Source organism: Eubalaena glacialis, chromosome 19, assembly GCF_028564815.1.
Source record: "Eubalaena glacialis isolate mEubGla1 chromosome 19, mEubGla1.1.hap2.+ XY, whole genome shotgun sequence".
Taxonomy (NCBI): domain Eukaryota; kingdom Metazoa; phylum Chordata; class Mammalia; order Artiodactyla; family Balaenidae; genus Eubalaena; species Eubalaena glacialis.
The window spans coordinates 61,964,953-61,992,394 of NC_083734.1; the positions used below are offsets into that span (position 1 = coordinate 61,964,953).

Consider the following 27,442-nt stretch of genomic DNA (forward strand, 5'->3'; position numbering starts at 1 on the left):
CAAGAGAGGCTGCGATAGTGAGAGGCCCGCGCACCGCGATGAAGAGTGGCCCCCGCTTGCCACAACTAGAGAAAGCCCTCACACAGAAACGAAGACCCGACACAGTCAAAAATAAATAAATAAATTTAAAAAAAAAAAAGATAAATATATAAAGAGGAAATATTAAGCCATTTTTCTTCAACCTAAAAGTTTTTGTTTTTTCTTCTGGTTTCAAAGAAAATGAAAAGGTCGTGCGCCCCCAGCACCGCGCCTCCGGCCCTGATGGGCAAGTGGGCCTTGGGTTCTGGAGGCCTTGGTCACGAGAAGGGCCGTCGAGAGCCCGCTCGCGGCCGGGCAGGCAGGCGGCCCAGAAGAGAGCCATCTGAGCGCGTCGGCTCCAGGGGGCGTGCACTGCAGGTTCTGTTGCCCACGTGAGAAGGTTTTCTGCACACGCAGCTCCAGCCAGCCCAAGGCGCTGAAGGCCATTCAGAGAAAGTGTGCATATTTGTGTTTTTATCCAAGGAATTGCCAACAGAACCTGCGTGTGGGGCCTGGGCAATTGCGAGGAGGATGCGGGGAGCTGCAGGGCTGCGAGGGGCTGGCCTGGATCTCAGGGCACGTGCCGATGGCACTGGGGCGCTTGCTGGGGTGCCGGGGGCGGAAGGGAGGCTGTTTCCTAGAAGCGCGGACATTACATCTGGGAAGTGGCCGGTGTGATCTGAAGACGGGAAGTGAGAAGGGCCAGGGCTGCTGGAGTGTAGACTGGGGTGTGCGGGCCTGGGCTCCGGGCCTAGAGTGAGGGAGAGGAGAGCAGAGCCCCTCCAGGCCGTGGAAGAGTGGGAACGGTCCTGGGGTGTGGTGAGCGAGCTCCTTAGCCTCTGGCTGTAAGTTCCTTCCTGTGGGAAACTCGCTTGCGTTACCTCCGGGGAAAGCTAGGCGCCCACCCCTTCCTGGCCTAAGTCCCTCTGCGGAGACTGGAGAGGCTGCAGGTCCCCCAGGCCCCCTGCCTCAGGTCCCTCCTGGAGACCAGCAGGGCCCGGCAGCAACTTTGCAGGGAGCACAGGGGGGCCCAGAGCACCAGGAAGCCCCAACACCAAAGCGTGCGCGTCCGTTACAGAGCAGAGTGCCGCAGGAGTGCGGGTGAGGGAGGGTCCACTGCCCATCTCCCCCCATAACCCGCTGCCAGATACGGAAAAGCAGCGGGCGGGGGGCTTGAAAGGAGATGCCGGCTGGGCCTCACCGGGGGGCGGTGACACCCAGCCCACAGGACACCGGCGTGAGCATCGTCTCTTTGCAGATCTACTCCCGGGACTCAGTTCTGTGCCTCAAGACAGCCCAGAACCAGCCGAATCGCCCTCCACATAACTGCCTGCCTTTGGGATACGGGAAGACAGCCTCGGGGTCCCCCAGCGGGGCATCCGCTCTCCGGGCGAAGCAGACTTTTAGCTGTTTCTCAGATGAGATTACTGCAAGTCCTCCCTACCCGTCGAGTCGCTGTAGGCTTGCCCCAAGAACCTCCAAGACAGCGTTCCTCCGTTCTGAACAGAGATGGGGGCCTCCCAGCTCAGAGGCAGAGCAGGCCCCGCCCCTTTTTGTCCATGACCAAGAGGAATCACTTGAGAGCTGTGATTCTCAACCAGCATGAGTCTGTCCCCCCCAGGGGACACTTGGAGCCGCCCGGGGACGTTCTGGTTGTCACAACTGGGGCTGGGCGAGCCATGGGCATCCAGTGGGTGAAGGCCAGGGATGCTAGTAAACATCCTTAAATGCCCAGGATACCCTCCACCCCAAAGAGCGGTCCAGCCCAAAATGTCAGCAGTGCCAAGGCTGAGATACCCCGCTTTAGAGTTTTAGGGTCAAATCACCAGACGCGCTGCCCTCCCGAAGGGACGTCAGCTCCTCAACAACAGAAGCCTTCTGTCCCATGTAACCGTTCTTACATCCCCGGTCCCTGGAGCCATGCTTGACCCATAACGGGACCCAACAATTCATCTCCGTTGAATAAATGAATTTCCCCCATTCTGCAGTTGTGTCACTGGGCTTTGGGGTCAGGGCATCTGTAAGACCTTTCTTTTGATCTTATCACGGCACCTCGGTGCACACCTGATTATTAACACACTAGTTACGTCTAAAGGTAACCAATAAGATTAGTGTCGACCCCTTCTCCCCTGACCCCCTAACACACCTTTCTACTTTTTCTGTATTCACGTGAGTATTTATATCAACTTGTCTACTCTCTGGTGTCCGTAATTCCTTAGGGCCACTGGGATATTGGTTTAAGGGATCGTGGCCTCAGCTCAGAGTGGCTGAAGGGAGTTATCTCTGATCTGGAAGGAGATGTATATCCTCTGGGGAATAAAGTAGTAGACTAAGTGATAGAAGAGGTGATTAAGTACCTAATACGTGGGAGTGTCTGCCTGGGCTTCCAAGAACATGAAGCATAATAGCATCAGTTTCTTGAATATGGATCATACCACCCTTCTCCTGAGAGTTGACCCTGAGGGAGCCCTGGCAGTCAGGGCGCTCCACCCAAGTTTGCTTTCCATGGATTCACGTGAGAAAACAGCAAGAGGATGAATTGTATGGAGACAAACTGTCCTGCTGCAATCAGGACTAATTTAACACCAAAAATATCCTAAGAGGGGCTGATCCGGTGTATCGGTAGTGTCCTGGTAAAATTCCCAGCAAATGTTACCTCGTACCAAGGCTGGCTTCCTTTGGACACTCACCAAAATATCCCCTAAGTCAGTTGTCACCTCTGAAGCCCGGAATTATCAACAAAATGATGCAATTCTATCACGGAGCCGTAGTTGACTGAAGGTGAGAACGCCATTCTCAACTGAGAAGCACGAGCTTGGTTTCTGGTGATGTCACTTGAGAGACGGCACGTCCAGCCCAGCCCGTGAACCCTTGGCCTGACTGCAGCAAGTCAGGCCCATGAAAAGCAGCCCGCCTGGCCCTCTTCCCGGCCAGCCTGACATCACAGGCTCCAGCCGGAGCTGCTGTTGTCACGGCTGCTGGCAGCACCCCGTCCCCATCCCCACCCCCGATTGCACGGGGCTGACAGGGAGTTCCTGGGGGCCCAGAGGCTGCCAGGGACAGTGCCTACTCACCCCTGACTTTGGCTGTCACTGCTGTTTACCCTTCCTGTACCCCGGGCTTCAGTCTCCCCGCCTTCTCCCCATCACCTCCCCTCTGGGATGCTAGAGGAAACCAGTGAAGCCTGCTTTCCTCTACTGGGCTGTGTTCTCTAGGCCAGAACCCGCTTGGTTAACGGTGAAGGACCTTTGGAACTAGGAAATTAGTCTTTAACCAGAATAAGACCTCTGAGTGTGTGAGCAAGCACCTGTGTCTACGGAGGGGCCCCCTTGTCCATGGATTCAGGGCAGAACCACAGAGAGGACGGGCCCTCCGGGCGAGTGAGAAGCCCTCGTTATAAGTCACGGTTGCAGAGCTGTGTGGTGTTGCTTTTGGGATGGCACACCACAGCCAAGTTCTGTGCCAAGGAGATGGCCTCCTGGGCCTGCCTTAATAAGGAGATCAGAGTAATCATGGGATGTGCTCACGTTTACAATCGTCCTTCCTTGAAGAAGCTTCTTTGCCAGAGGTAGGAAGAAGATCCTCACCCAAGGATTCATCTTTTCCTTCCCAGCCCGGTGGATCCAGCTTCCTTCTCCCTCCCCTTGGGGGCACGTCAACATCTAGACCCCTTTCTTGCGTCACCTGATGACCAGTGACGTGCTTGACAGAGCCATCCCCAGGACACCTGCCCTACCCCCAGAGAAGGGATCCATCGGGCCCAATAGATCCATTCCCCGCACCCCTGTCAGCTTGGCCCAGGCCAAACGTGGTGAGGATGCTCCTGGCCCCTTTGCAGCCACTCTGTCCTCAGTGCACACCAGCACGACCCAGCACTGACGGCCACCCAGCGCCCTCTTCCCAGAGACAGGCCTCCCAGAGGATGGCTTGAAAAGTGTCCCACTGCACTACTGCTACAGGCAGCTCCACGCTGCTACAATCTGAGTTCGGAAAGTATCTGGGGACACCTGGCCAGGGCAGGTGATGTTTGAGGTCTCTAGCCACGCAAGCATCCATGACTTTTTCCTACATCTCAAGGTAATTTGGGTCTCGTACCTTAGCAAAGCAGTGCTGGTGACATTGACGGGGACTCTGCCGGGCCAGTAAGCCAGAGCCGGGACACGGTGTCCTCCTTCCCAGGTGGTCTGCTTGGCTGGACTTCCCCCTGTGAGAAGAGGGGAGACAGTTGGTTCTCTGGGAACAGTCCTTCTCCACGGGGACTCTCTAAGAGCTTCTGATAATTCCAACAAAAGAATGACTTCCTTTAGCAACGAGCTATTTTTATTCATGTAGTTAATCTCTTTCAATACGTGCTTTTATTTTACCGGATTCAACACGCCTAACTAGCTGTGTCTGTCCCTCTCTAGGGAATCACGTCACTTAGTTTCTTCATGCCACTTTGGCCACTTCAGATTGTCTGGCTTGTTTACAGACTGGCATCAGTCCTGTGCACCCGAGACATAGTAGGTGCTCAACAACTCTCTGTTGAATAAATGAATGAATGAATGTGTCTTCCTACAGATCATGTTTAGGATGGAAACATAAAACTATTTGAAATGAGATAAAGGCGGAAATTCCCCCAGTTATTCGATCCGCCCAACAACTGATCTGGCATAGATTTTGTTGTTGTATTTTGTTCACTCTGCTTTACTTTTTTTGTTTTCCTTTTTTTTTTTTTTTGAATGAATGAGCTCTTCCGATGTTGTGGTAGCTCCGACCTCTTGCCTCTCAGGGGGCGGTAAGAACAATCTACGTGCAATCTACGAATTTCCACTGGGTAATTAAAGGAATTATTTTTGTAACCACCAAGTCAAAAGTGACCACCAGTGTAACGATGACCAGCAGGCTGGAAGGGATGAGGTCATGCTTTATGGAAACATCCTGAGTACGTGTTGCGTTGAATGAACCATGACCATCCCTATCCCTCCCACACACACCCCGACCTCATCCCAGCTGAGCCAGGAATTCCACACGGTTAGCGTGTAGAGAGCCCTTCCAAGGCAAACGCTGTGTGTGTCTCACACATACCACGGTCATGCAACATCCTTATGTTTGGCTGGCGGGAACAACGATGGGGAGGGAGGGGGCGAGAAGACCAAGGCTGCGTCACTTTTCACTCACCCTGCAGCGAACGGAACCTTTGATGTCCCTGGCCCAGCACATGACACCAGAAATGCTCAGCATTCTTGGAATTTTCTCATAACCAGCTTTGGAGTCCCCCCAAGTGTTGAAGTCAGAAACGATACACAAAACAACTCATGTCTATGGACCGTTTATGTTTAGGGGTGGGGCTCTCGGAACCAAGTGGAGTTGTGTGGGGGGCGAATGGGAAACTCTTTGACTTGGCCCAAGATGTCTCAAATACCTTCTTCCCGTCCAGAGCCACACCGCCCATAAATACCTAGAGCCCACTCCCAATTATTCACGCATATGGAACAGAGACTCCAGAGCTACAGCAAGCGTAAATCGCACTCCCACGTGGCCTTGGAATGCATGACTTATGCTTCAGCTGAAGGCCAAGGAGCGGGGAGGGAGCATCTAACATTGCACGTGTGGGAACTCTGCAGATAATCCCCACCACCACCCATGAGGGGCGTTTCTATGGAAGCTTGGGGAATAGGTGGGTGAAAATATGGAGTCCATTTATTTGCAAGTCCACGGAGCACAAAATTCAAACGAACTTGCTTAGCCTTTGAGGCCAGATGCTAAGGAAAAGCGAAGGTTTCAATTCGAAGAAACAAGCCAATGGTTCTGAGGGTCGACCAGAAGGCCCAAGCTGAGGGCTTGCACTGTGTTAGGGCCACAGGCGCCAGAGTCCAGAGTCGGCACCAGGATTGCGTTTCCAACTCCAGGGTGTTTCCAGAAGGGTACACTAGCCCCTAATTAATAAATCTGCTAATTGGTCTTCACCACTAGGGGTTCTGCTCATTTGCCATAATCTTTTTGTACTGTTCTTTTTCAGATGATTAACTTCCCTAATTCGTTTTCAGAGAAAAATATGTCACTGCGTTTGCCTTATTTCAGCAGCGAGTTGAAAGCTGGAGAGGTTAGAAGGAATTCAGCCAGTTATAAAACATGTATACGTCAACAGAGTGGACAGTGCCCTGCAAAGAACCAGGAACTGGGACAAAGAGAGGAAAATGTTGGCTGAGAGAAGCAGCTCGGTGTGGACACTTGGGGTGCGGAGAGCAATCCCTCCTCCATGTTGTCAAGACTGGCCAGCTGGTACCTGGCTGTACCTTGGGTTCTGGCTTTACCAGAAAGACACAATTATATATTCCAGCCATGCCCACAAGCCTTGTACTCAAAAGGAATTTATCTTAAAAGAGTCCAGAGTGTGGGTAAGCAATTATAAAAAATATATCCCCCAGAGCGTGGACACCTTCCCACTCCAAATTCCAGTATCTCATTGGCACTGCTAGGGGTGGGCCAACTTTAAAAGATCCGACCAGCATTCTCTGTGGGTCCCCAGGGTTGATGTCTGATAACCAAGCATCTGATTATCAGAAACATCTAACAGTGTTTGTTGTGGTTCATCTGCACCAGCAAACACTGAAACCCACAGCAGCTGGCCCTGGTCCACTGATGCCCTTCAGTGATACCTGCTCCTACTAATGGAAACTCATCCTCCGTTAACCACAATAATAACAGTAACAATAATTTCTCCTATTGATTGAGCCCTTCCTAAGCACCAAGCTAAGTGCACCTACCTATAATGCTAAGTGCTTCCCGACATCATCTCCCTTAATCCTCAGCACAACTTTGTGAGCTAAGCCCTGTTATCCTCATTCTTCAGATGAGGAGGTTGAAGCTCAGAGAGGTTAAGTAATTTGCCCAAGGTCACACAGCAAAGAAACACTAGAGTCAGGATTTGAATCCAAGTCTAACCACACAGCCAGCACCCTCAGCCATTAAACCTTCTAGGACCTTTTAGGACAGCGGTTCCATCCCCGAATGCATATTCGAATCACTAGCTTTTAAGAAATACCCATGCCAAGGTCCCTTTCCCAGAGAATTGTGATTTAAATTGGCCGGGGGTGGGGCCTGGATACCAGTACCTTGCAAAGCTCTCCTGGTGAGTTAATGTAGAGCGCGCCCGGTCCAGGCCCAGCGTGAAGAGAGCAAGGGGCAGAGTCAGAAGGTGGACACAATGCATTTTGAAACTAATTGTAGCTTATGTGCTTTTTAATGACAGGTTGTATATAGCCCACAGCTTTATAACTTTGCGCCATCGGAGCGTGAATGTGACCCTACATGTTATAGTGAGTAAGAACAATGGCTAAGTCCACAAGGTCAAATAGGCACTTTTTAATTTCAAAAGCTACTCGTTAGTTGAGAGCAACCTTCATACTTTGATCAGCCGCACTGGCACATCAAAAGGGTTCATTGCGTTTGGCTTTCTGTTGAGAAGCGCAAGTCTGATGGTCATGAAAACGCATTTCAGTGCCCTTGCGGTTAGTTATGACTCTACTTAAGGCAGAACCTCTTACTTAAAGCAATAAATATTTAGCCTCAGCAACCAAAATATAAACAGAACCATGATTCATGAAACTGCTTGCTTGTTCTTCCCTGGCTACAGAAGAAAATGCCACTCCATGATGCATGGAGAAAAGGGCAGCCTGAGGAAGGCTCACCACGACCTACACTTAGGAATAGGGCTCCTTCCCAGAAAGGACCCAAATGCGATGCTTGCCTGAGTCAGAAAGGCAGTGTGGCTAATACAGAGGTTGGCAAACTTCTTAGTACATGGAGCCGCCAGAAGGACACCCAGAGATGCTGATTTAGTAAGTCTTGGGTGGGGTCTGACTCCAAGTCATTCTGACACCAGTCTCTGAGGACCAGAAGTTGAGAAGTATTAGTAAGGGAAACGGGAGGACGCCTTCTCACGGTGAGGCCTCAAGCAGAATTCTTAATGTCACTGCATGTCCGTCTCCTCAGCCGTGAAAGGGGAAATGACTGTACTGAGCTCATGAGATGGTGGGAAAGTTACGTAAGATAATGTATATAAAGTTCCAAACAAGGTCCTTTGGCATAGTGCCTGCCACGGAAGCGCCCAATAAATGCCATCCAAAGAAACCCCAAGCAAAACAAAAACAAAACAAAATTACCTACAGATAGAAAATAGCAGAAGCTGCAACCTGGCAAAACATACACTGAATTCAGCCCCCTGACAGTTTGGTTTGGCACGAATCGTATTTCTTTTTAAACTAAATTTGAATGTCATTAGACAGAGCCCTCGATCCGATTTACCGAGTCCCTAATGCTGGCCACAATGGACAAAAACAAACAGTTGTTCGTTTACACTACCTGCCTGGCCCCTCGAGGCATTTATATTTGTGACTCGGATGGAACACGCGTGTTCTGAGGAGCACACGTTCTATAACCTTCTAAAGAAGCAGGCTTCATTTCTAAATATAAATACATGCCTTTGCCAAGGTTGCCCGGAGCGCACACACTAGTTTTCTAGAAACACAGGGCAGTCAGGCCTCTGTTGGGGCCAAGGACTCTGGCTGCCCTGGGGCGGCCGTGAGTGTGGGGATGGGGACTTCCAAGCCCGGCAGGGGACATCATTTGACTTCCACTGGGTCCCCAGTAGCTGGCCCTGCCCCCAGCCGGGGCCGAGAGCCCCTCCCTTGCCCCTCCCTCCCTTCCCCAGTCCCCCCAACCCCGACCCCTCTCTGTTCCACCCGCTGCCCCAAATGGACAGAAGGCCCAGGATGTAGAGCACACTTCCCAGTGGGAAAGGTTATGTAACCACCTGATAGCATCAAGTTACAACCAAGGTCTCCTAGAAGCCAAGGATGCCAAATTCAACAGCATGTTTCCTCATCACCAGGGGGGAGGAAGGAACAGTTCTGCTCTTCAAATAAAACAAGAAAAGATTTTCCAGACAGAGGAGCCGTCAGTTAGGGGACAAACAAGGTGTTGGTTCTGTCCCGGAGAGGAAATAGGTCTGGAGCAGGGAAGGGAGGGCCGGCAGCTGGGAACCAGGGGGGCCGTGGGCTCGGGGTCGGCAGCGGCCCTGCTGTGCCCGCTGGCCCCCGGTTCAGTCTCTCCTCACCCCGACAGGACGCAAGCCAAGCCCGGTGGAGCATCCTCACTCCAGCATGGGATGAAGGGATGACTGCAGGAGACGCTGCCTCATCACATCAGCTGAGCAAAGCGGCTCAGCCAGGAAAGGGGGTGGGGGGCGGCCCGGGGGCCCTGGGAACAGGGGAAGGCAGCGTGTGGCCTGATGCGCCGGGCCGGCTGCGGGGAGAAAGAAGCAGGGCTCTGGGTACTGTTTGTCCTGCTCCATTGCGAAAACACTGACTGTCTTCTCTCTTTCACCAGCTCCCGAGACTGGCCCCGTTTACAGCAGGATACACAGGCATCCCACTGACAAGGAACCTGCTCGAAGAAGAGCAGGTGGTCCAGAGGGACCCCCAGCCCCTCCCCCGTGACCCGGGCCCCCTGGCCATGCCCCTTCCACCCAGGGCTCTGCCCGCCTTCCCAGAGTCCCCAGCAGTGGCCTGGGCAGTGAGGAGAGGTTGACGGGAAGCCAGTTTGGAGACTGAGGAAGGGGAAGTGTTTACCCCTTCGCAAAGTGCGTCTTCAGGATCTCCTGGGAAAAGAAAAAGGTAACTAGATCCAGTCCCACCACAAATTCAAGTGCTGTGTCCCACAGATGCCACATCCAGACACAACATTTGTGCAAGGCCCTGCCCCCCACAAAGGGTGTCATCTTGACATGAAGGAGATCCAGCCTCGGAGCACAGTTTTCCAAACCAGAGGCCCAGAACTCTTGGGAAGTGATCCTTATGTTGTTTAAGGTGCCTGTGTACGTCAGCAGGAAAATCTTTCTCAGGGCATTTCTTCCAATTATTCTCTTTGTGGGAACCGTCCCCCCCCCAGTTTGTTTCGGCTGGGAGTGAAGAGATGGAGTTGTATGGGGGTAGTAGAGGCGAGGCACCTCCCGGCCAGTGTCCCAGTTGGCCCTGCACCGTCCCGCGAGGCGGGTCTCCACTGCCCTCACTGAGGAGGACGCAGGGCTGGAAGGGGCAGGGGCCGCCGGGCACCAGGTCCTGAGCTGAGTCGAGAATCACGCCTCCAAAGCCCTCTCTCCATCTCTCCACTCTGCCTCCCATAGATTTAGAAAGACTCAGACTGTCACAGGGGCTAATGAGGTTCTCCCTGACAACCACGGAGGGGGCAAAGAAGTAAGACAGGACGTTGCAGACAGCTGAGCAGTCAGTCGGGTGTAACAGGACGTGAGGATAGTGATAACGTGGGTTGAGGAATGAGCCGGGTGGTGGTCAGACCATGTGGCCCCCTCAGTCGATGGCTGGCCCCGGGGAAGCCCTCTGCCCTGCTCAGCCCCAGGTCCCTCATTTGGCCAACAAGATAGTTGGAGTAGAGCTCGCTGAGGCCCCCCTAGCACTGTTTGAATGCGGGGAGATTCCTGCAGACCGTCACTCGCTTCCCTTTATTTATCATCTTTGACTCAGTAGAAATGTCCCTATATATATATACCACCTCTTCTTTATCCATTCATCTATTGATGGACACTTAGGTCACTTCCATATTTTGGCTATTGTAAATAATGCTGCAATGAACATAGGGGTGCATATATCTTTTGGAATTCGTATTTTCATTTTCTTCAGATAAACGGTGGGATTGCTGGATTGCGTGGTAGCGCTACTTTTAATTTTGGGGGGACCGTCCATACCGTTTTCCACAGTGGCTGCACCAACTTGCACTCCTTTTTCTCCACACCATCCCCAACGTTGCTTTGGATTCAGTAGGTCTGGGGTGAGGCCCTGGAATCTGCATTGCTAACAAGTTCTCAGGGGGGCCTGATGCTGCTGGTCCTGGGACCTCACCTGATAACCCCCTGGTCTAGATCTGAAAGTTCTAGACTCGAAGGACGCCAGATGTGGGTATCCCAAATTGGTGGCTCTCCGAGTGGTCCCTGGGCCAGCTGCACCAGCATCACCCAGGAGCTGGTTAGAAATGCAACATCTGCATCACCAACCCAGACCTACTGGGTGCAGGATCCCCAGGGGACCATCTACACGTTAAAGTCTGAGAAACACTGCTCTAGACCGTCATTCTTTAAAGCCAGGGCTTTGTTGATCTTTGTGTCCCCAGCACTGAGCACAGTTCCTGGCACATAGTAGGTGCTCAACAAGTAGAAGGAAATAGAAGGAAAGGAGGATACTGCCCTGCTGATACATGTGTTTCTCATAAAGTTCGTCCCTCGAAGAATGGGCTACAGTCCACACCTGTAAACTGGTTCACTATTTTAAAACTGCCTCCTAAGGGGGAGAAGAGAAAAGATAAGGCAGGTCCTCAGATAGGAGATCAGAGGTCGTCTTCTTAGGAAACAGAAAGATCCCCACAGAGGGGCCACATACGGACAGATTTTTATCCCCTCAACCTTGGTCTCTGTGCCTTTAGGACTTTTACTCTTGAGAGTAAAAATGATTCCAGGCTCTTCTAACTGAGCACTGAAGATGGCAGCCTGGCCCGAGGGTACCCCAGGTACAGAGAGGAGGAATTATCATCAGCGAATGCAAAAAAACCACTCCCCGTTGGCACTGTATTTCTCTAGGCTGTGGCTGCCAGCTGCCGGACACATTTCCACCACTTTTGGTCCTAGCATCTTTTCCTGGTCCAGCTCTCCAGGAACCAGAACTAAATTACAGCGCTCTTGAACTGGATGGGCCAGAGAGATCCATGCATAGAGGAACGCCAGCACCCAGCAGGACGAAGTCGTCTGGTCACTGGGCAGCACCCTGTTTTCCTGACTTCCACCACTTTTGATCCTAGCGTCTTTTCCTGGTCCAGCTCTCCAGAAACCAGAACTAAATTACAGCGCTCTAGAACTGGATGGGCCAAAGCAATCCACGCATAGAGGAACGCCAGCACACAGCGGGACGAAGTCGTCTGGTCACTGGGCAGCACCCCGTTCTCCTGACTTCCACCACATATGTCCACACACGAGATGTGGCCACAGCTCAGCAGCCACTCACCTGGAAAGTTCTCAAGGGATCTGATCCAAGGGACGCCAGGGTAAAGCACTTCCTTCTCACAGCTAGCCGTGGGACACACGAAAATTCTAGCTTCTAGGCAACTACGAATATTCTGCCAGACTAATATGAAAGGGAATTCGTGTCCTCCAAACTTGGACACAGCTGGGACCGCAGGTCAGAAGCCAGACAGACAGCAGGGCAAACCCAGCCCCAGGGGCTAATCTTGCCAAGTCCACCTCTGAACCCCTCGGATACAAGAACCTTCTGAAAATTTTAGTTTAATTTTTTCATTTTAAAAAATATTAATTTAAAAAACTAAAAAAAAAAATTTTTTTTAATTGGTAAAAAAAAAAAAAAGTGAGAAAAACTACACTTATAACCCTTCCTCCCCTACCCAGAGGTAATCACTGCTAATGTTTTGTTATCAATACCTTTTGTTGCCTCTCTCAAGATTTTCCCGAGAATACATGCACTTAGTTTTATACAATAAAATCATACTTCACATATGGTTTTGTGACCTGCTTTACTCACTGAAAAGTATTTAATGTAACTGTTTCCAGGTCAATCATATGCACCATTTTCAGTGGTTCCTTAGTGTTTCTTTAAATGCATGTATCATAATTTCTTTGAGCACTCCTCTCTTGCTGGACACTTGGGCTATGCCTAACTATTTTTTTCAAAAAAACCTACTGCAACGAGCATTCTTTTACACACATCATTGTGCACTTGGCTTACTATTTCTTGAAGACAAGTTCTTTAAAAGAGGAATTAATGCATCACCCAGCATGCATATTTTTCAAGACTTTGGTCCATACTGCCGAATGTCCCCAGCAGGACTGCTCTTTCAGAGGGTGAGGTCCTCTTGGGGAAACCTTCCCAGCAGATGGGCGCTGAGCTGAGGGCTGAAGGATGTTTAAATAAAGAGAGGCAGTACGGTGTAGTGGGAAGATCACCAACTTTAACTTGGTAGCAAGCCTGGCTCCGTCCTCCCAAACTGTGTGACTCTAGGCAAGTTACTTAGCCTCTCTCATTCTTCAGCTGTAAATGGAGTGATTACTACCTGCCTTTCACTAAGGTTTAGAGATAATGCATATAGAAACCTTCCATAGTTGTGCACTAAATTTTTTTTGAATGAATGAAATGAATTAATGTTTGGATGGATGGAGGGATGACTTTTAAAAAAGGAAAGAAAAGAAAGGAAGGAGGAAGAGCAAGGACATCAGGATGAAGGTAAAGGCGAAGCATATTTGTTGGACTGGCCTGTCAGGGAGCGGGCCGATGCCCTGGGAGGGAAGGAAAGGGAACCCCCCCCCCCCCGCCCCAGGTGAACATGAACTTTCTCCGCTCCAAATTGTTTCTTTTCTGGGAGCTAGTGGCTGTGAGTAATCCGTCCCTATTTCACAATGATGTCCCAAGACCCAGCTATAAACTGGTCCTCCCAGAGGCCGGATCTCATGCCCCAGCCTGGACTCAGCACCCGCGGGGAGATGTCCCAACCCCAGCTGTGAGCCTCTACCTTGACGAGTTTGCCACGATCCAGTGAAGGGCCCCATGCTCCCTGCCAGCTCACACTTCTGAGCCCACGGGCCATTGTCTCCTAGAAACCAAAAAAAGCAACACGCAGCAGTCAACAGGCTGGAGGATGCTTCCGCCCGGTTCTCTCTCTCTCTCGGGTCCCACATCCCTGTGCACAGCAGGGGACTGGAGAGAAAAAGGACCTGTGAAAACAAATGCAACCCTACCCTTGAAGGACCTTTTAGAGGGGGCTGCCTCCCATGGGCTTTCAGAGAGGTGGGCTGTCCTGCCCCGAGCTCGCCCCACACTGAGGCTTTTGCCTTTGGATATGGGCTCAGCAATTCCATTACCATTATCTTCAGCCCAGAAACTTTTTCCTTTCTTTCCATTTGTTTTTTGGGGTTTTTTTTTGGCCGCACGGCATGTGGGATCTTAGTTCCCCGACCAGGGATCGAACCCGTGCCCCCTGCAGTGGAAGCGCGGAGTCCTAACCTCTGCACCAGCAGGGAAGCCCCAGCAACTCTTTCTTGAGCCCCTGTGATGCACACAATGCTCCACATACATCATCTCCTGATGCCCCAATGTGCTATGGAATAGATTTGACTGTTAGCTTGATTCTGCCGATGAGGAAGGAGAGGATTAACAGAGGTTAAAGTAACTTTCCCGGCACTTCCCTGGTGGCGCAGTGGTTAAGAATCCGCCTGCCAATGCAGGGGACCAGGGTTCGAGCCCTGGCCCGGGGAAGATCCCACATGCCACAGAGCAACTAAGCCCGTGCACCACAACTCCTGAGCCTGCGCTCTAGAGCCCGCGAGCCACAACTACTGAGCCCACGAGCCACAACTACTGAAGCCCGTGCGCCTAGAGCCCGTGCTCCACACAGGAGAAGCCACCACAATGAGAAGCCTGCGCACCGCAACAAAGAGTAGCCCCCGCTCACCGCAACTAGAGAAAGTCTGCAGGTAGCAACGAACACCCAACGCAGCCAAAAATAAATAAATAAATTTATAAAAAACAAACAAAAAATAAAGTAACTTTCCCAAGAGTAGAGATTTAAACCCAAGTGTCCACCACCCTCGCTCCAGACAGGGACCCGAGACCAGTGATGCCTGTGTGGGCCCTTTAAACAGCTCACTAGTCCAGCGCCACTCAGCCAGGAGGCGTGACCTGCTGACCGGTGGTAACCTTTGGGGTGGGGGAAGACAGCAGAGAAGGACTCCTGGAATTGCCCGAGGATTACAGAGGTCCACAATGTCAAAGTCACTCATTAACAATTAAGGGCAATACCCAGATGGCCCTGATCAGCACCCAAGGGGCCAGCAGGGCACCCGCTCTCCTGTGCAAGCCTTTCCAGGGGCACAGCCCTGGTGGCCCCGAGGGACGGGTGCTCAGCACGCAGGCCAACGAACGCGAGCAGGGCCCCAAGTTCAAGGCAAGCCCCCTGCCCAGCTGAAGAGGGTCACTCGCCCAGACTCTGCTCTCGTGTGGGGCGTGTGCGGGGTTATCCATTAGAGCCGAGTGAGGCTGGCTGGGTTTTACTACTTCACCTGTAAACCAGAGGAATGTGTTGTTTTGAGCTGTGAGGTCAACTTTGTCCTTGATCTGGCCCACGAGGCTGTCCATCTCCCGGAGAGCCGCGCTGTACGGCCTTCGACCCCCGGGTTCCGCTGACAGCAGGTTCCTGGACAAGGGCACATGCATGTGGGCCAGGCCCACGTAGAGCAGGAAGGGTCTTCCGCTGGCACTGAAACGAGAGAGCCGGAGGTGACTCTCCAGAAGGGTCCCGTGGCCTCAGAGAAGAGCCCAGAACCCCTTCCACCCTGTGTGCTCAGGAAGTACACATCCGTCTACAGCCTGCAAAGGCAATGGGGGGATAAAGCTAGTTAAAGACTGAGAGTAATTGTAATACTCGCTTCTGCCCTTTAGCATTTACCAAGAGCTTATTAAACATGACTCACGTTGCCTGAATTCATCCTCATAAAACCCCCCAAGTTCCCTTTTCCGGATGAAGCGTCAGAGGCTCAGGGAAACTGAGAGACTTACCCAAGGTTAGTAAGCGACCAAGTCTGGGTTTAAACTAAGGTCTGGCTGAGAGCAGAGCCCTGGCTCTTTGCAGCTTCATTCTAACGTCCAGTGCAAACATATTTTTAAGTTTCAGCTGCTCTTTCGCAGCATCCAGGCCATCGTTTCCATTCCCAGCCTTGGCTCTTTCTAGGAGATGAACGGATGACTGAAACGGACCACAGGGAATTCCAAGGCCATAGCTGGGAACGTCTAGATCAAGGTCCTGGTAGAGGCCAGGCTCCCGGCTGCCCCTGCTCTGATCCTGCAGGTTCCCCTGGGAGGGCCTCTGCTTCCTTCCTGCTCCCCACCTGCATTCCCAGGCCAGGGGCAGGGTCAAGGGCAGCAGCAGGGACCCTTGGGGAGCCCCTTCCCACAGCCCACCCCTGTGGGGGGTCTTTCAGAGGACACAGGGAGGGCAAGGGGGGAACTTCAGGTGAGTCCATAGGGTGGTGACAGAAGCGCGGCTCTTTTACACCAGGCCACCTGGACACTCCACTTTCAAACTGGCCTGAGCGTTCTTGGCTGCCCCCAAGTCACACCACCCCACATCAAGCTCTCTGAGTCCCCCAGCCTCAGCTCTGCACCAAACCTCGCCCTGGAGACGCCCCTGCATCCCCACTCCCAAAGTCCCCTGATTGGGACTGTACTGCACTCAGCTCTCTTTGAAGGACAGAAGATGCACGTCCCAGACAGGGGCCGCTCCTTCCCCATTCTAATCAACAATTCCCCTGCAACATTTCACAATCTGTATTGTCCATGCCCACAAGTCATGAGTGGCTATTCTGATTTCAATTCACGAAAATGAAATAAAGCTAAGAATTCAGTGTCTCACATGCTATACCATGGATGAGGCTTGAAGACATGATGCTCAGTGAAATAAGCCAGTCACCAAAGGACAAATATGGTGTGATTCCCCTTATAGGACGTACTTGGAGTGGTCTGCTTCATACAGACAGGAAGTAGAGCTGTGGAGGCCAGGGGCTGCAGGGAAGGGAAAACAGGGAGCTGCTGTTTAACAGGTACAGAGTTTCAGTTTGGGAAGACAAAAAAGTTCTAGAGATGGATAGTGGGGATGGTTGCAGAACAGTGTGAATGTACTTAAAACCACAGAACTGTACACTTAAAAAGGTAAATTAAAAAAATAGGGAGGGTGGGAAGGGAGGGAAACGCAAGAGGGAAGAGATATGGGGACACAGGTATATGTATAACTGATTCACTTTGTTATACAGCAGAAACTAACACACCATTGTAAAGCAATTATACTCCAATAAAGATGTTAAAAAAAATTTTTTTTTAATTGAAGTAGAGTTGATTTACAAAGCTGTGTTAGTTTCAGGTGTACAGAAAAATGATTCAGTTATACATATATATATTGAAAAGGAAAATTTTATGCTATGTATAGTTTACATCTATCTATCATCTATCATATATCTATTATCTATCTATCTATCTATCTATCTATCTATCTATCTATGTCTATCTCTTTCTCTAGCCTTCTGTCTGGTGTGTCAGTTGCCTGAGCCACATTTCCAATGCTCAGGTCAGTGGCTACCATCTTGGACAGCACAGAGAGAACACGTTCTTCCTTGCAGAGAGCGCTATTGCATGGTGCCGATTTAGAGTGTCTGTTGCCTGATCTCCCAAAGACGATCATGTACAGTTGTGTAGGTTGTGCACAATTTCAGCATGAGGACATCCTGCTGAGAGAGCAAATAGGAGTTTAATGCCAGCCCACAATCCACTGGCTGAGCTGGGCACTCTGGCACAGGTCAGCATACACTCAGCGGGGATGCCTTGTCCTAATCTGCAGGTGGATACCACATGGCAGCAGCATGCTGGATGGAGCTGGCTCAGATTTCGGGAATTTTGCAGGCCAGTTTTTAAACGTGGCTGCCATTAAAAATTAAATGAAGTCAACTTACCATTAAATAAATGATATTAAAAACAAAGGTGGGGGGGATAAATTGGGAGACTGGGGTTGACATATACACACTACTATATATAAAATAGATAACTAATAAGGACCTACTGTACAGCACAGGGAACTCTGCTCAATACTCCGTAAAAGAATGTATATGGGAAAAGAATCTAAAAAAGAGTGGATATATGTATGTGTATAACTGATCCACTTTGCTGTACAACAGAAACTAACACAACATTGTAAATCAACTGGAAAAAGAAAACCAAAGGTAATAAACTTGCACGATTGATCACATCCTAATTATTCTACCACATTTTACTATTATCTATGCCCTGGAGTTTACTTTGCGGCCACTGAATCTGTGCGGTGGGAATACCGTATGATGCGGTCCTACCGCACATCTCTCCCCAACCCCACGGTCAGCGACATCTCATTGGTATCTTGAATTCAGCCGCAGTGAGAGTATTTACGCCACAGAAATGGGCAAATCAGAGCTTTTTTCCTGAGTGCTGGTTGTTAAACATTTATCAGCTCATCACCACCTATGGGCTGGGGGCGCGGTCCCATCACCCACCCTCTTCCCACCCCCATCATTATCCTGCAAACTCCCACCCATTATCAAAATCCTGTTAGCACCCTGGGCTGTGAAGATGAGGGAAGACGGGCATTGGAGACCGGCATCTGGATCCCTGGAATTTTATTTCATGGTCGTGTGACCCTGGGCAATTCACTTCACCTCTGTCTCCACAATGGGGACAGCTATGCCTCCCCGATACAGCTGTGAGTATTTAATGCCATAGTAAGCTTTTCGTAAGTGGTACCCTTTTATTAATAAGTATGAATAATACGAGTCTGCAGTAGTAAGCATCCATGGTACCCAGGGCAGTACCTCTCTCCATGCATCCTGACACCATGCTAGAACTCATAAAGATGGCATGTTGCAGAAACCACACAAACTAGCTCCCTGGGGGCATCTATCCCCTGAGCCACCCCTGTGCTGAATGGCAAATACAGAGTGGAGGATGGGGAGTTCTCTGGTGGCCTAGTGGTTAGGGTTCTGGGCTTTCACTTCCGTGGCTCGGGTTCAATCCCTGGTTGGGGAACTGAGATCCCATAAGCCACGCAGCCCAGCCAAAAAAAAAAAGAAAGTGGAGGAGACTTGGTGCTTTTAAAAAAAAAGGCCAGTTATAAGGCAGTATGATTTCATTTTTATTTAAATATAGATATATACGTGTGTGTGTGTGTGTGTGTGTGTTTATTCACCAACACAGAAGGAGGCTAGAAGAACATGTTCAGATTTAACAAAAGGGGTTAAGATATCAGAGGGATTAAGACGCTGGAGGGGACATTCCAGCAGAGGGAGGGTGGGGCATGGTGTGGAGATGCACAAAGATTGAGACCTGGGGAAGCCAAGTCTGGAGAAAATCTCCTGATCTGAAATAGAAAATGGCAAGTGAGGGATGCCCACCTCTCAGGAAATGTCCCCAGTGGGCTCCTGGCAGGAGATCCAGGCCTGGAGGTGGCGGCAGGGCTGCCCTCTAGCCGGGCAGCCTCGGCTCCCCCCGCAGCGGCCCCCGGGGCTGACCGGTCCAGGAGTCTCTCTGGAACGCATCGCTGCAATAGCCACTCGCCCCCGCCTCCCCAATCTCACCGTCACCCTCTGGGCCTCAGCGTTACAGAGAACCTTCTGGAACCCAGACTGGACCTGACAGTTCCCGGTTCAGAAGCCCACCGGGGCTCCATGAGCCTGCGGGCAGTGCAAACCCCGTAGCCCGGCATCCGCGGCCTTGCCAGCCTTGCCATCCTTCCCACTCCAGGGCCACCTCACGTCCTCCTGCGCCTGTTCACTCCTCTCCCGGCAGGACCCTGCCTGGTATCTTGCCTGCAAACACTTAATCCATTAATCCATTAAGATCCCACTCCAAAGCCATCAAGATCCCTCTCTGCTCCCGGCTCATAGGTGGCTTCCTCTTCCCTGGCCCCTTCTGCCCCTCCCTTAGAGAATTGATCAGTATTGATAATGCAGCCTACGCGAAAGTCAGCTTTTGAACATTATCCGTTTCCCCACTAGCCTGGGAGACGCTCGAAAGCCGAAACAGATCTAATCCACGTGTGTATTCCCAACACAACACCGGCACACGCTTGGCGCCAGATCAAGCAACTCACTCTTCATTCACTCATTCAATGAATACTTATTAAGCGCTAACCAAGCCCCAGGCACTGCGGAGAGAGCTACAAACACAGAAGCAGGATTTCCACCTTCTTGGAGCTTCACATCCAATTGAAAACAGGAGAGAGAAAGATGTAACTAAGAAATAAATCAGATCATTGTTACAAATGTATAGTAAGTAGTAGGGATGACGGAGGAGAAATACGGGGTGCTGTGGAGGAGCATAACAGGGGACCCAGGCTGGTCGGGGGTGAGGGGGAGAGGGGAGACACCTCTGAGACAGTGTGGCCCGAAGCACGGGGGGGCTCCAGGGGGACAGTGCATGGTCGCCCTTCAAGGCGGACAGAACAGCAGAGGGAGAGGCTGCAGGAGGAGGACGGCCGTCCCACTGCCCAGCGGTGCATGCAATCACTCATGTCCTCACCCGTTATTCATCGGAACACCCAAACAGGAGAAAGAAGAGAGAAGGGGTCAGGAGGACAGAATGATCTTCAGGCTGAACCTGGAGCCGTGATGTGGGTGGCAGGTGGTCCGCTTTAGGTGGGAGATGGTGAGGATGGAGATGAGGAGGGGCAGGAGGCTTAGACCAGCAGGGGGAGAGCAATGCAGGGGGAGGGGCTGAGTCAAGGAGGAGAAGGAATCAAGCCTTTGATGTGGGTCCCGGGCTCCAGCCCAGGAAGGCTGGGGCTTCTTTGTCCTCTGTGCCTCTCCAGGACCTAGTTCGAAGTGCAGAATTCCCTGGAATATGGACCATACACTCCGATTTCAAATATCCTCAACTACACCTCACACCTACCCCAATACGCTCTGCCCATCAAGCCCTGTATTCCCAACTCAGGTTCAATGCGCCGTCCTAGACCCGGTAGGGAGCAGAGGACCAGCTAGTTCCATGACCTAGAAGCCCAGACGCCCAGGCCATCCACTACCTCCTTTCTTTTCCTTTTTTTTTTTTTCCAATTCGGAGCTTTGCCTGCTGTTTAAAAAACTCGAATCAAGAATTAGCTTTCAGGAGAAAGAAAAATAACACATGATACCACTTGTATATGGAATCTAAAATATGGCACAAGTGAACCTGTCTATGAAACAGAAACGGACTCACAGACACAGAGAACAGACTTGTGGTTGCCAAGTGGGTGGGGGGAGGTAGGGGAGACAAGGATTGGGAGTTTGGGATTAGCAGATGTCAGCTATTATATACAGGATGGAGAAACAACAAGGTCCTACTGTAGAGCACAGGGAACTATATTCACTATCCTGGGATGAACCATAATGGAAAAGAACATGAAAAAGAATGTATATATATGTATAACTGAATCACTTTGCTGTACAGCAGAAATTAACAAAACAATGTAAATCAACTATACTTCAATTAAAAAAAATTTTTTTTTTAAGAATTAGCCTTCAGCATCACCGCTAGGTTAGGGGTCTAAATTCAAGTGAAGCCCCAAGGAAAAACGTTCAAAGAAGACCCTCTCGCCGAGCAGGGGCAGGAAACCACACTCCAGGGACCCCCGGTAGTTTTGACAAACAAGTCAAGGTGGCGTAAGGGGTCATGGCGGAGAAAACAGCACAGATCTGGGGGCTTTTCTGCTGACACTTCAAAAATCATGGATGAATTGGCAAGTCAGATCCTAAAGAAATCAGCATGCCTGAGGATTATTTTCTGTCAAGCAAAAAGCCAACAGGATTCATGGGACTTTTCACTTAATAACTAATCAATAAATTAGCAAACTCTTCCCCTCTTTCCTATGATAAAGAGTTTGTTCGCTTTGTCTTTCAACTGGTTAATTAAGTGGTAGATGAACAGCACCATGTCCTCTTCAGAGTTAATCAGTCCCCAGCCGGCTGCCACCCGCTACCGTCCCCTGAGAACACCAGGCTTTCATTGCAAAAGCTGGGGTAGACCTTCCTCACCAGCCACAGACCGTCCACCTGTCATAGGGCACCGGGGCCCGAAGCCATCCAGGGAGCATATACGTGCTCAAACCCCCAGGTGGGAGAAGGGGCTTTGCGCTTTTCATATCAACCATCTGAAAAAACAAAAATGAACAAACCAACACAACAGTGTTTCTCAGAAAGCCCTGAAAAACTGGTCAGATGCAATCTCTGAAGCCCTAAGGGGCTGCTCTCAGAATGTGGGCCTTTAGCAGGTCGTGTGATCAAGCAGAAATGGATCTACTACATGGCTATACCTCCACCCTCCCAGCTGCCCTTCTCTCTAGAAAAGTCCAGCGTGGTGGAGCGAGGGGCTGGGGGAATTCTTGCACATTCAAGGAGATGATGAGATCAGTTATCCCAAGGTGGAGTCTATTTTTAATTCTGTGCAAGTAGACAGGTGTGCAGCACACGTTCTCCTGCCCACTTAGGCAAAGGCCATGGAAAATACCAAAGGACCTGTTGGAAATTGTTCCCCGGCCCTTGAAGAGTTTGCAGTCTTGGGACTTCCCTGGCAGTCCAGTGGTTAAGACTCCACGCTCCCAACACACGGGTTCGATCCCTGGTGGGGAACTAAGATCCCCACGTGCCGCATGGCGCGGCCTAAAAAAAAAGAGAGAGAGAGTTTGCAATCTTGGGAGAAAGATGCACCAGTGCACATGAGAGAGGCAGCGGGTGGGGTGACCGTGTGTGTGCACGTGTGTGTGTCTGGGCTTGCACCCCGCCACCTATGTACATGCACCCCAAGGTCAGTGTATGTCATCTGGGAGCTGACTGTGGTCTCGCACAATCTACTCTCTGTGCTGATCTCTGATCTGACAGAGGCTGTAAACCAGCAGCTCTTGCACAGAGACAGCTTGCTAGAGACCCACTGTGGTATGGCTCTGGGGTTTCTGCTTTTTGTTATTTTCAATTAGTGGTTGCTAACAGTTAGCGATCAGGAGATTTGCCAAGGGCCAGGTAGCCTGTCTTTCTTGAGAAATGGAAAGGCCTGAGAAGCCAGGCCCCCATTCCCACAAAGCAGCAGCAGGCGGCCTTAGATGGGACAGGTGCTCCAAATTCACCGCAGGCCCCACCACTCTCTACTGCCTCAAAGTCAGCCTGCTTCCCACTTCAGGTCACCTGGGCCCTGTAGATGCTGGACCCCTGTGTGTTATACTGAATACTGGCCCCCAAGGATACTCAGGGTCTAATCCCTGGAATCTTTGAGTGTCCCCAGGGTGGACGTTGTAGATGCAGTTAAGTTGAGGATCTTGAGATAGGGGGATTATCTTGGATCGTCCCAGTAGACTCTAAACGTAATCACAAATGTCCTTATAAGAAGGAGGCAGGGGGAGATTTGACTACAGAAGAGGACAAGGCAAGCGAACAACAGAAGTGGAGATTCAAATGATGTGGCCAGGAGTTCCCTGGTGGTCCAGTGGTTGGGACTCCATGCTTCCACTGCCCAGAGTCCGGGTTCCATCCCTGGTTGGGGAACTAAGATCCCACAAGCCCAGTGGTACCGCCAAAAAAAAAAAAAATGATGTCGCCATAGCCAAGGAATGCCAACAGCCACCAAAAGCTGGAAGAGACAAGAAACGATCCTCCCTGGAGCCTCGAGAAGGAAACAGCCCTTCTGATAACCTTGATTTTAGCCCCATAAGACGCATTTCAGACGTCCAGCCTCCAGATCTGTAGGAGAATAAATTGCTGTTGTTTTAGCCAATAAGTTGGTGGTCAGTTTGTAACAGCAGCCGTAAGAAACGAACATAGCCTGTCAACTAATGAACTCAACAAACACCTTGAATGCCCAGAAGACAGTGGATGGACCCTGCCCTCAGGGAGGTGATACGCTAGCAGGAGAGGACACCTGACAATGATGGCAGAGTGTGGTCTGAGCAGGGACCCTGGGAACGTACCCGAGGCACTTGTAACCCAGGCCTGGAGACCCCAGGACAGACTGTTTACTAGCTTTATTTCCAGGAGACACGCACGCATGCATCTTTGTCAGGCAATGGAACTCCGCCATGGTGGCCAACCCTGGGGGGCTCACCTCGCCCGCTGGATGAACTGGGTAGCCTTCTCGGCATACTTCTGAGCGAGGCTGCTCAAGTTCACGGGCTGCTCCACAATGTTGAGGTTTTCATAGAGAGGAAGGGCCACGTCAGAGTAACAGTCCTTCTCAAGGTTCCTGTGTGGAAATCACAGATGGTAGAGCACTCATTCCCACGACCTAAGGAGTCATGGAGTCAAACAAAACGCTTTAATGCACTGAGGCTCATAAATACCAAACACTTAATAGCCTGGCCTCAAATGATTTTTCCAGTCTGCCATTTCCTCCAAGTGCAAAACCAATATAATACCTTCTTCTATTCCCTTTGAATAGACGTGTATGCTCCTTGGACAAGCCTGGCCATTCTGTAAATCTCACGACTTTTTTGAGCTAGGGATATGATTATACCCATTTTGCTGGCGGAGAAACTGAGGTTAAACAAACTACATTACACAGCAGAGTCCCAGAGGCAATCAGTAGCCCTGTTTTTTTTCCACAGACCCCTTTAAATCATGACTTCCGTCCATGGGGTACAACGCTTGGTATTTTCCCAAGTCAACAATCAGGACTTTGTGTGACAAGATGTCCGACAAGAGGACAGATGGTTAGGAACAACTTTGGAATTTCAAACCATGTTTGGAGAATTTGGAGAAACTTTAGCAACTGGAAAAAGTGAGGGTCAAACCAAGTGTATCTCCTGGAAAAAAACAAACTCAGCCCTTGGTCTTACAGATGGAAATGAATCTGACATACGAATGGCCCAGCAGAGCAGCTGAATCATGACCCCGGCTGTGATCTTGGGTGAGTTACCTAAGCTCTCAGAGCTTGACTTTCCTTATGGAAAGTGCGGGGTTGCCCAGGCCCCTTACAGGGATAAGGAACGGTTAGCATTCCCACTACTCAGCATACTAGGAATGCAATAAAAACTCAAGCCCTCTGTCCTGAGGGCCACAGAGAACCGGAAGAGAAGCTGAGAACAATGGAGAGAAAAGGGTGGTCACGGGGGGCCTCTTGGGTAGGGAAACTGTCCTCCTGCTGCAGGGAAGAATTTGGGAAGAAATGAAAGCCCCCGTCACACATCTATGTGCACACAGACTTGTGCCGGAAGCTTAAGAGACAAGGTCAGACGGGTAAATAATCACCAAGGACCACAATTTTTTAAAAAGAGAAAAAGAGCGCTGTCCCAGGTGTCACAAAGCTAACCTCATCATTCGTGTCCAATCTTCCAGCTTTGGATGATCTTGTGGCTGCTCTATCATCCCTAACCTTCTCCCCCTTTTCCTCCTTCAGCCAACACTTTTCTTCTATTTGATTTAACACAGATGGAAAAGGGACCAGGCGGCTGTGGTCATCGCACGAGATGGCAGGGGTGCCACAGGTGTGAGCCCCAGGCGCCCGGCGGTGAGGAGAGCAGTGGCAGGTTCTCACATGGCGACGTCACTCCTCCCACTGCCAACAGGCTCTTGCATCTCCTGGGCATCTCGTGAAAAGGCAGACCTCGGGGAGGGGTCTGAACACCTGCATTTCTAGCGAGCGCCCAGATGATGCCTGCGCTGAGGGTCCAGCGACCACCCTCTGAGTGGTCAGGAGAGAGGGGACCTGGGCTCTAGACTCAGAGGCCCAGACGGGACTCTCCATCCTTCCCTCTCATGACTCCACTGTGACCTGGGCCACCAGGTAAGCTTCCTTCCCTGGACAGTCAGGAGAAACACTTGCCTCACTCAGTGGTCCGGTGGATCACGGATAAGAGCGCAGAGTGCTTAGAATGTAACAATTTCTCAACAAATGGCCATTATTATACTAACTATTGTGTTATTAATAAGCCACCTGAGACATGCTTTCCCCAGGCGGCTCAGACACCTGCGACGTTATAAACAATCCCAGTACACTGTCTGAACAGCACAGCACCTGGTTTGGGCTGCTTTATTACCTGAATAAGGTTTATTACCTTCTTCTGATAATAAACGTACTGCACGCTCATTACAGAATATTTGGAAAATACGGGAGAGGAAAAAAATGAAAACTCCTTAATGCCACAACCAGAGTGAATGAACCATGGTTACCATTTTGGCGTATTTCCTTTAGGGCTATTAAAGGCATAAATACAGAGGTGGTTCAGGTCACAGTGTAGATGATTTGTTTCCTGCTTTTTTCACTTACTATTCTATTGTGAGCATTTTCCCATTTCACTGAATACGTTTTTAAAACATCCTGTTGAGTGCCTGCACGGCATTCCAATGTCGAAACGCTGGCTTATTTCAGGGCGGGGGTGGGGCTTATAGGGAGCCCCGTGGACTTTTTCTCTCTCTATCTCCTTCCTTATGTCCAGTGTCAGGGCCAGGTGAGTGGTCCAGGAGCAAAGCCAGCAGGCAGAGGAGGGAGGCCAACTGCGTGAGACCTTGGGTGGCACCAGCCTCTCCCCAGCTGAGCTAAACAGTCCAAGGAACCTGGAAAATGCCAATTAAAAAAATGTTGTTCACCTCATCTTCATGAAAAGTGTTCTTGCACTCCATGCAAATAATGCACTTAAATTTGCACTAACGGTACTCGATCTTTTTTTTTTTTTTTGGCTGCATTTGGGTCTTCGTTGCTGCGCGCAGGCTTTCTCTAGTTGCGGCGAGCGGGGGCTACTCTTCGCTGTGGTGCGTGGACTTCTCATTGTGGTGGCTTTTCTTGTTGTGGAGCACGGGCTCTAGGTGCGCGGGCTTCAGTAGTTGCAGCATGCGGGCTCAGTAGATGCGACACGAGGGCCCTAGAGCACAGGGGCTTCAGTAGTTGTGGCCCATGGGCTTAGTTGCTCCGCGGCATGTGGGATCTTCCCGGACCAGGGCTCGAGCCCGTGTCCCCTGCATTGGCAGGCGGATTCTTAATCACTGCGCCACCAGAGAAGTCCCAGGTACTCGATCCCTTTTTGCTATTGTAACTGTTCCCCATGGGTCTCTCTCACTTCCTTCTGATGGACCACACCCCCAGGACTTCACCTTGCTCTGGAGCCCAGAGCCGATGCCTTGGCTAGGATTACCTTGACGGTCTACCGCCCCGTGGACATGCCGGGCAAGGGGGGTGGTTGTAGCCGGGGGTATCAGTGCAGCCCATGTCATGGCTGTATGGGATTCCAAAGTAGTAATCAAACCCTGGAAGAGAAGGAATGGGTTAGGCTATGAGCTTGCATTCTTACACCCAAGACAGAAATTTAATTTTCCATGATTTAATTCTGCAGTGTTATGGAGTATGTAATTAAAAGGGGATTTGATTAATATCCCTTTGTAGTATGCAAAGAAAACACTTTGTTGGGTTCTGGCTGCAAGACTAGATTTGCAAACATCTTGTGATTAGCATTAACCCTGCGTGGAAGGAAGTGGGGAGAATTCTTGAACACCTCCTGTTCCCAGTGCGATGATGGACACCGCTGGGAAATACCTGGTGAAAATCTACTATCTGCATGACACTCTGAGGGATAAAAGAATATATTCTGCCCTCCAGAGGGGGAGGATAAGAAGTAGAGATTCAGCTCTAAGAGATGGATTATCAGCAAGCCCACGAGGGGGATCAGAGAAAGTTACCCCTGGATGCTGGGGGTGGGATGTGGTTGAGACGGGAATCTCAACGTGCTTCTCAGGAGAGCTGGCATCTCAGCTGGACGCAGAGGGCTGGCAGGATTGGGCTTGAGAGGGTGGAGGGGTATTGGAGGGAGGATGTGAGGGTCAAACTGAGACCTGAAAACCCTGTGT

General features: G+C 50.7%; 1 protein-coding gene across 2 annotated transcripts in view; it reads right to left on the reverse strand.

The window, feature by feature from the left end:
• ARSG (arylsulfatase G) overlaps positions 1–27,442 on the reverse strand; it is a 116,241-nt gene that overhangs the window by 17,412 nt on the left and 71,387 nt on the right. For both annotated transcript variants that reach the window (XM_061175294.1, XM_061175295.1), the window contains exons 5-9: positions 26,734–26,845; positions 23,712–23,849; positions 15,134–15,330; positions 13,588–13,668; positions 4,114–4,222 (exon numbers count right to left, since the gene is read on the reverse strand). In XM_061175294.1, the coding sequence (XP_061031277.1) occupies positions 4,114–4,222; positions 13,588–13,668; positions 15,134–15,330; positions 23,712–23,849; positions 26,734–26,845 (637 nt within the window). The remainder of the gene's footprint in view (positions 1–4,113; positions 4,223–13,587; positions 13,669–15,133; positions 15,331–23,711; positions 23,850–26,733; positions 26,846–27,442) is intronic.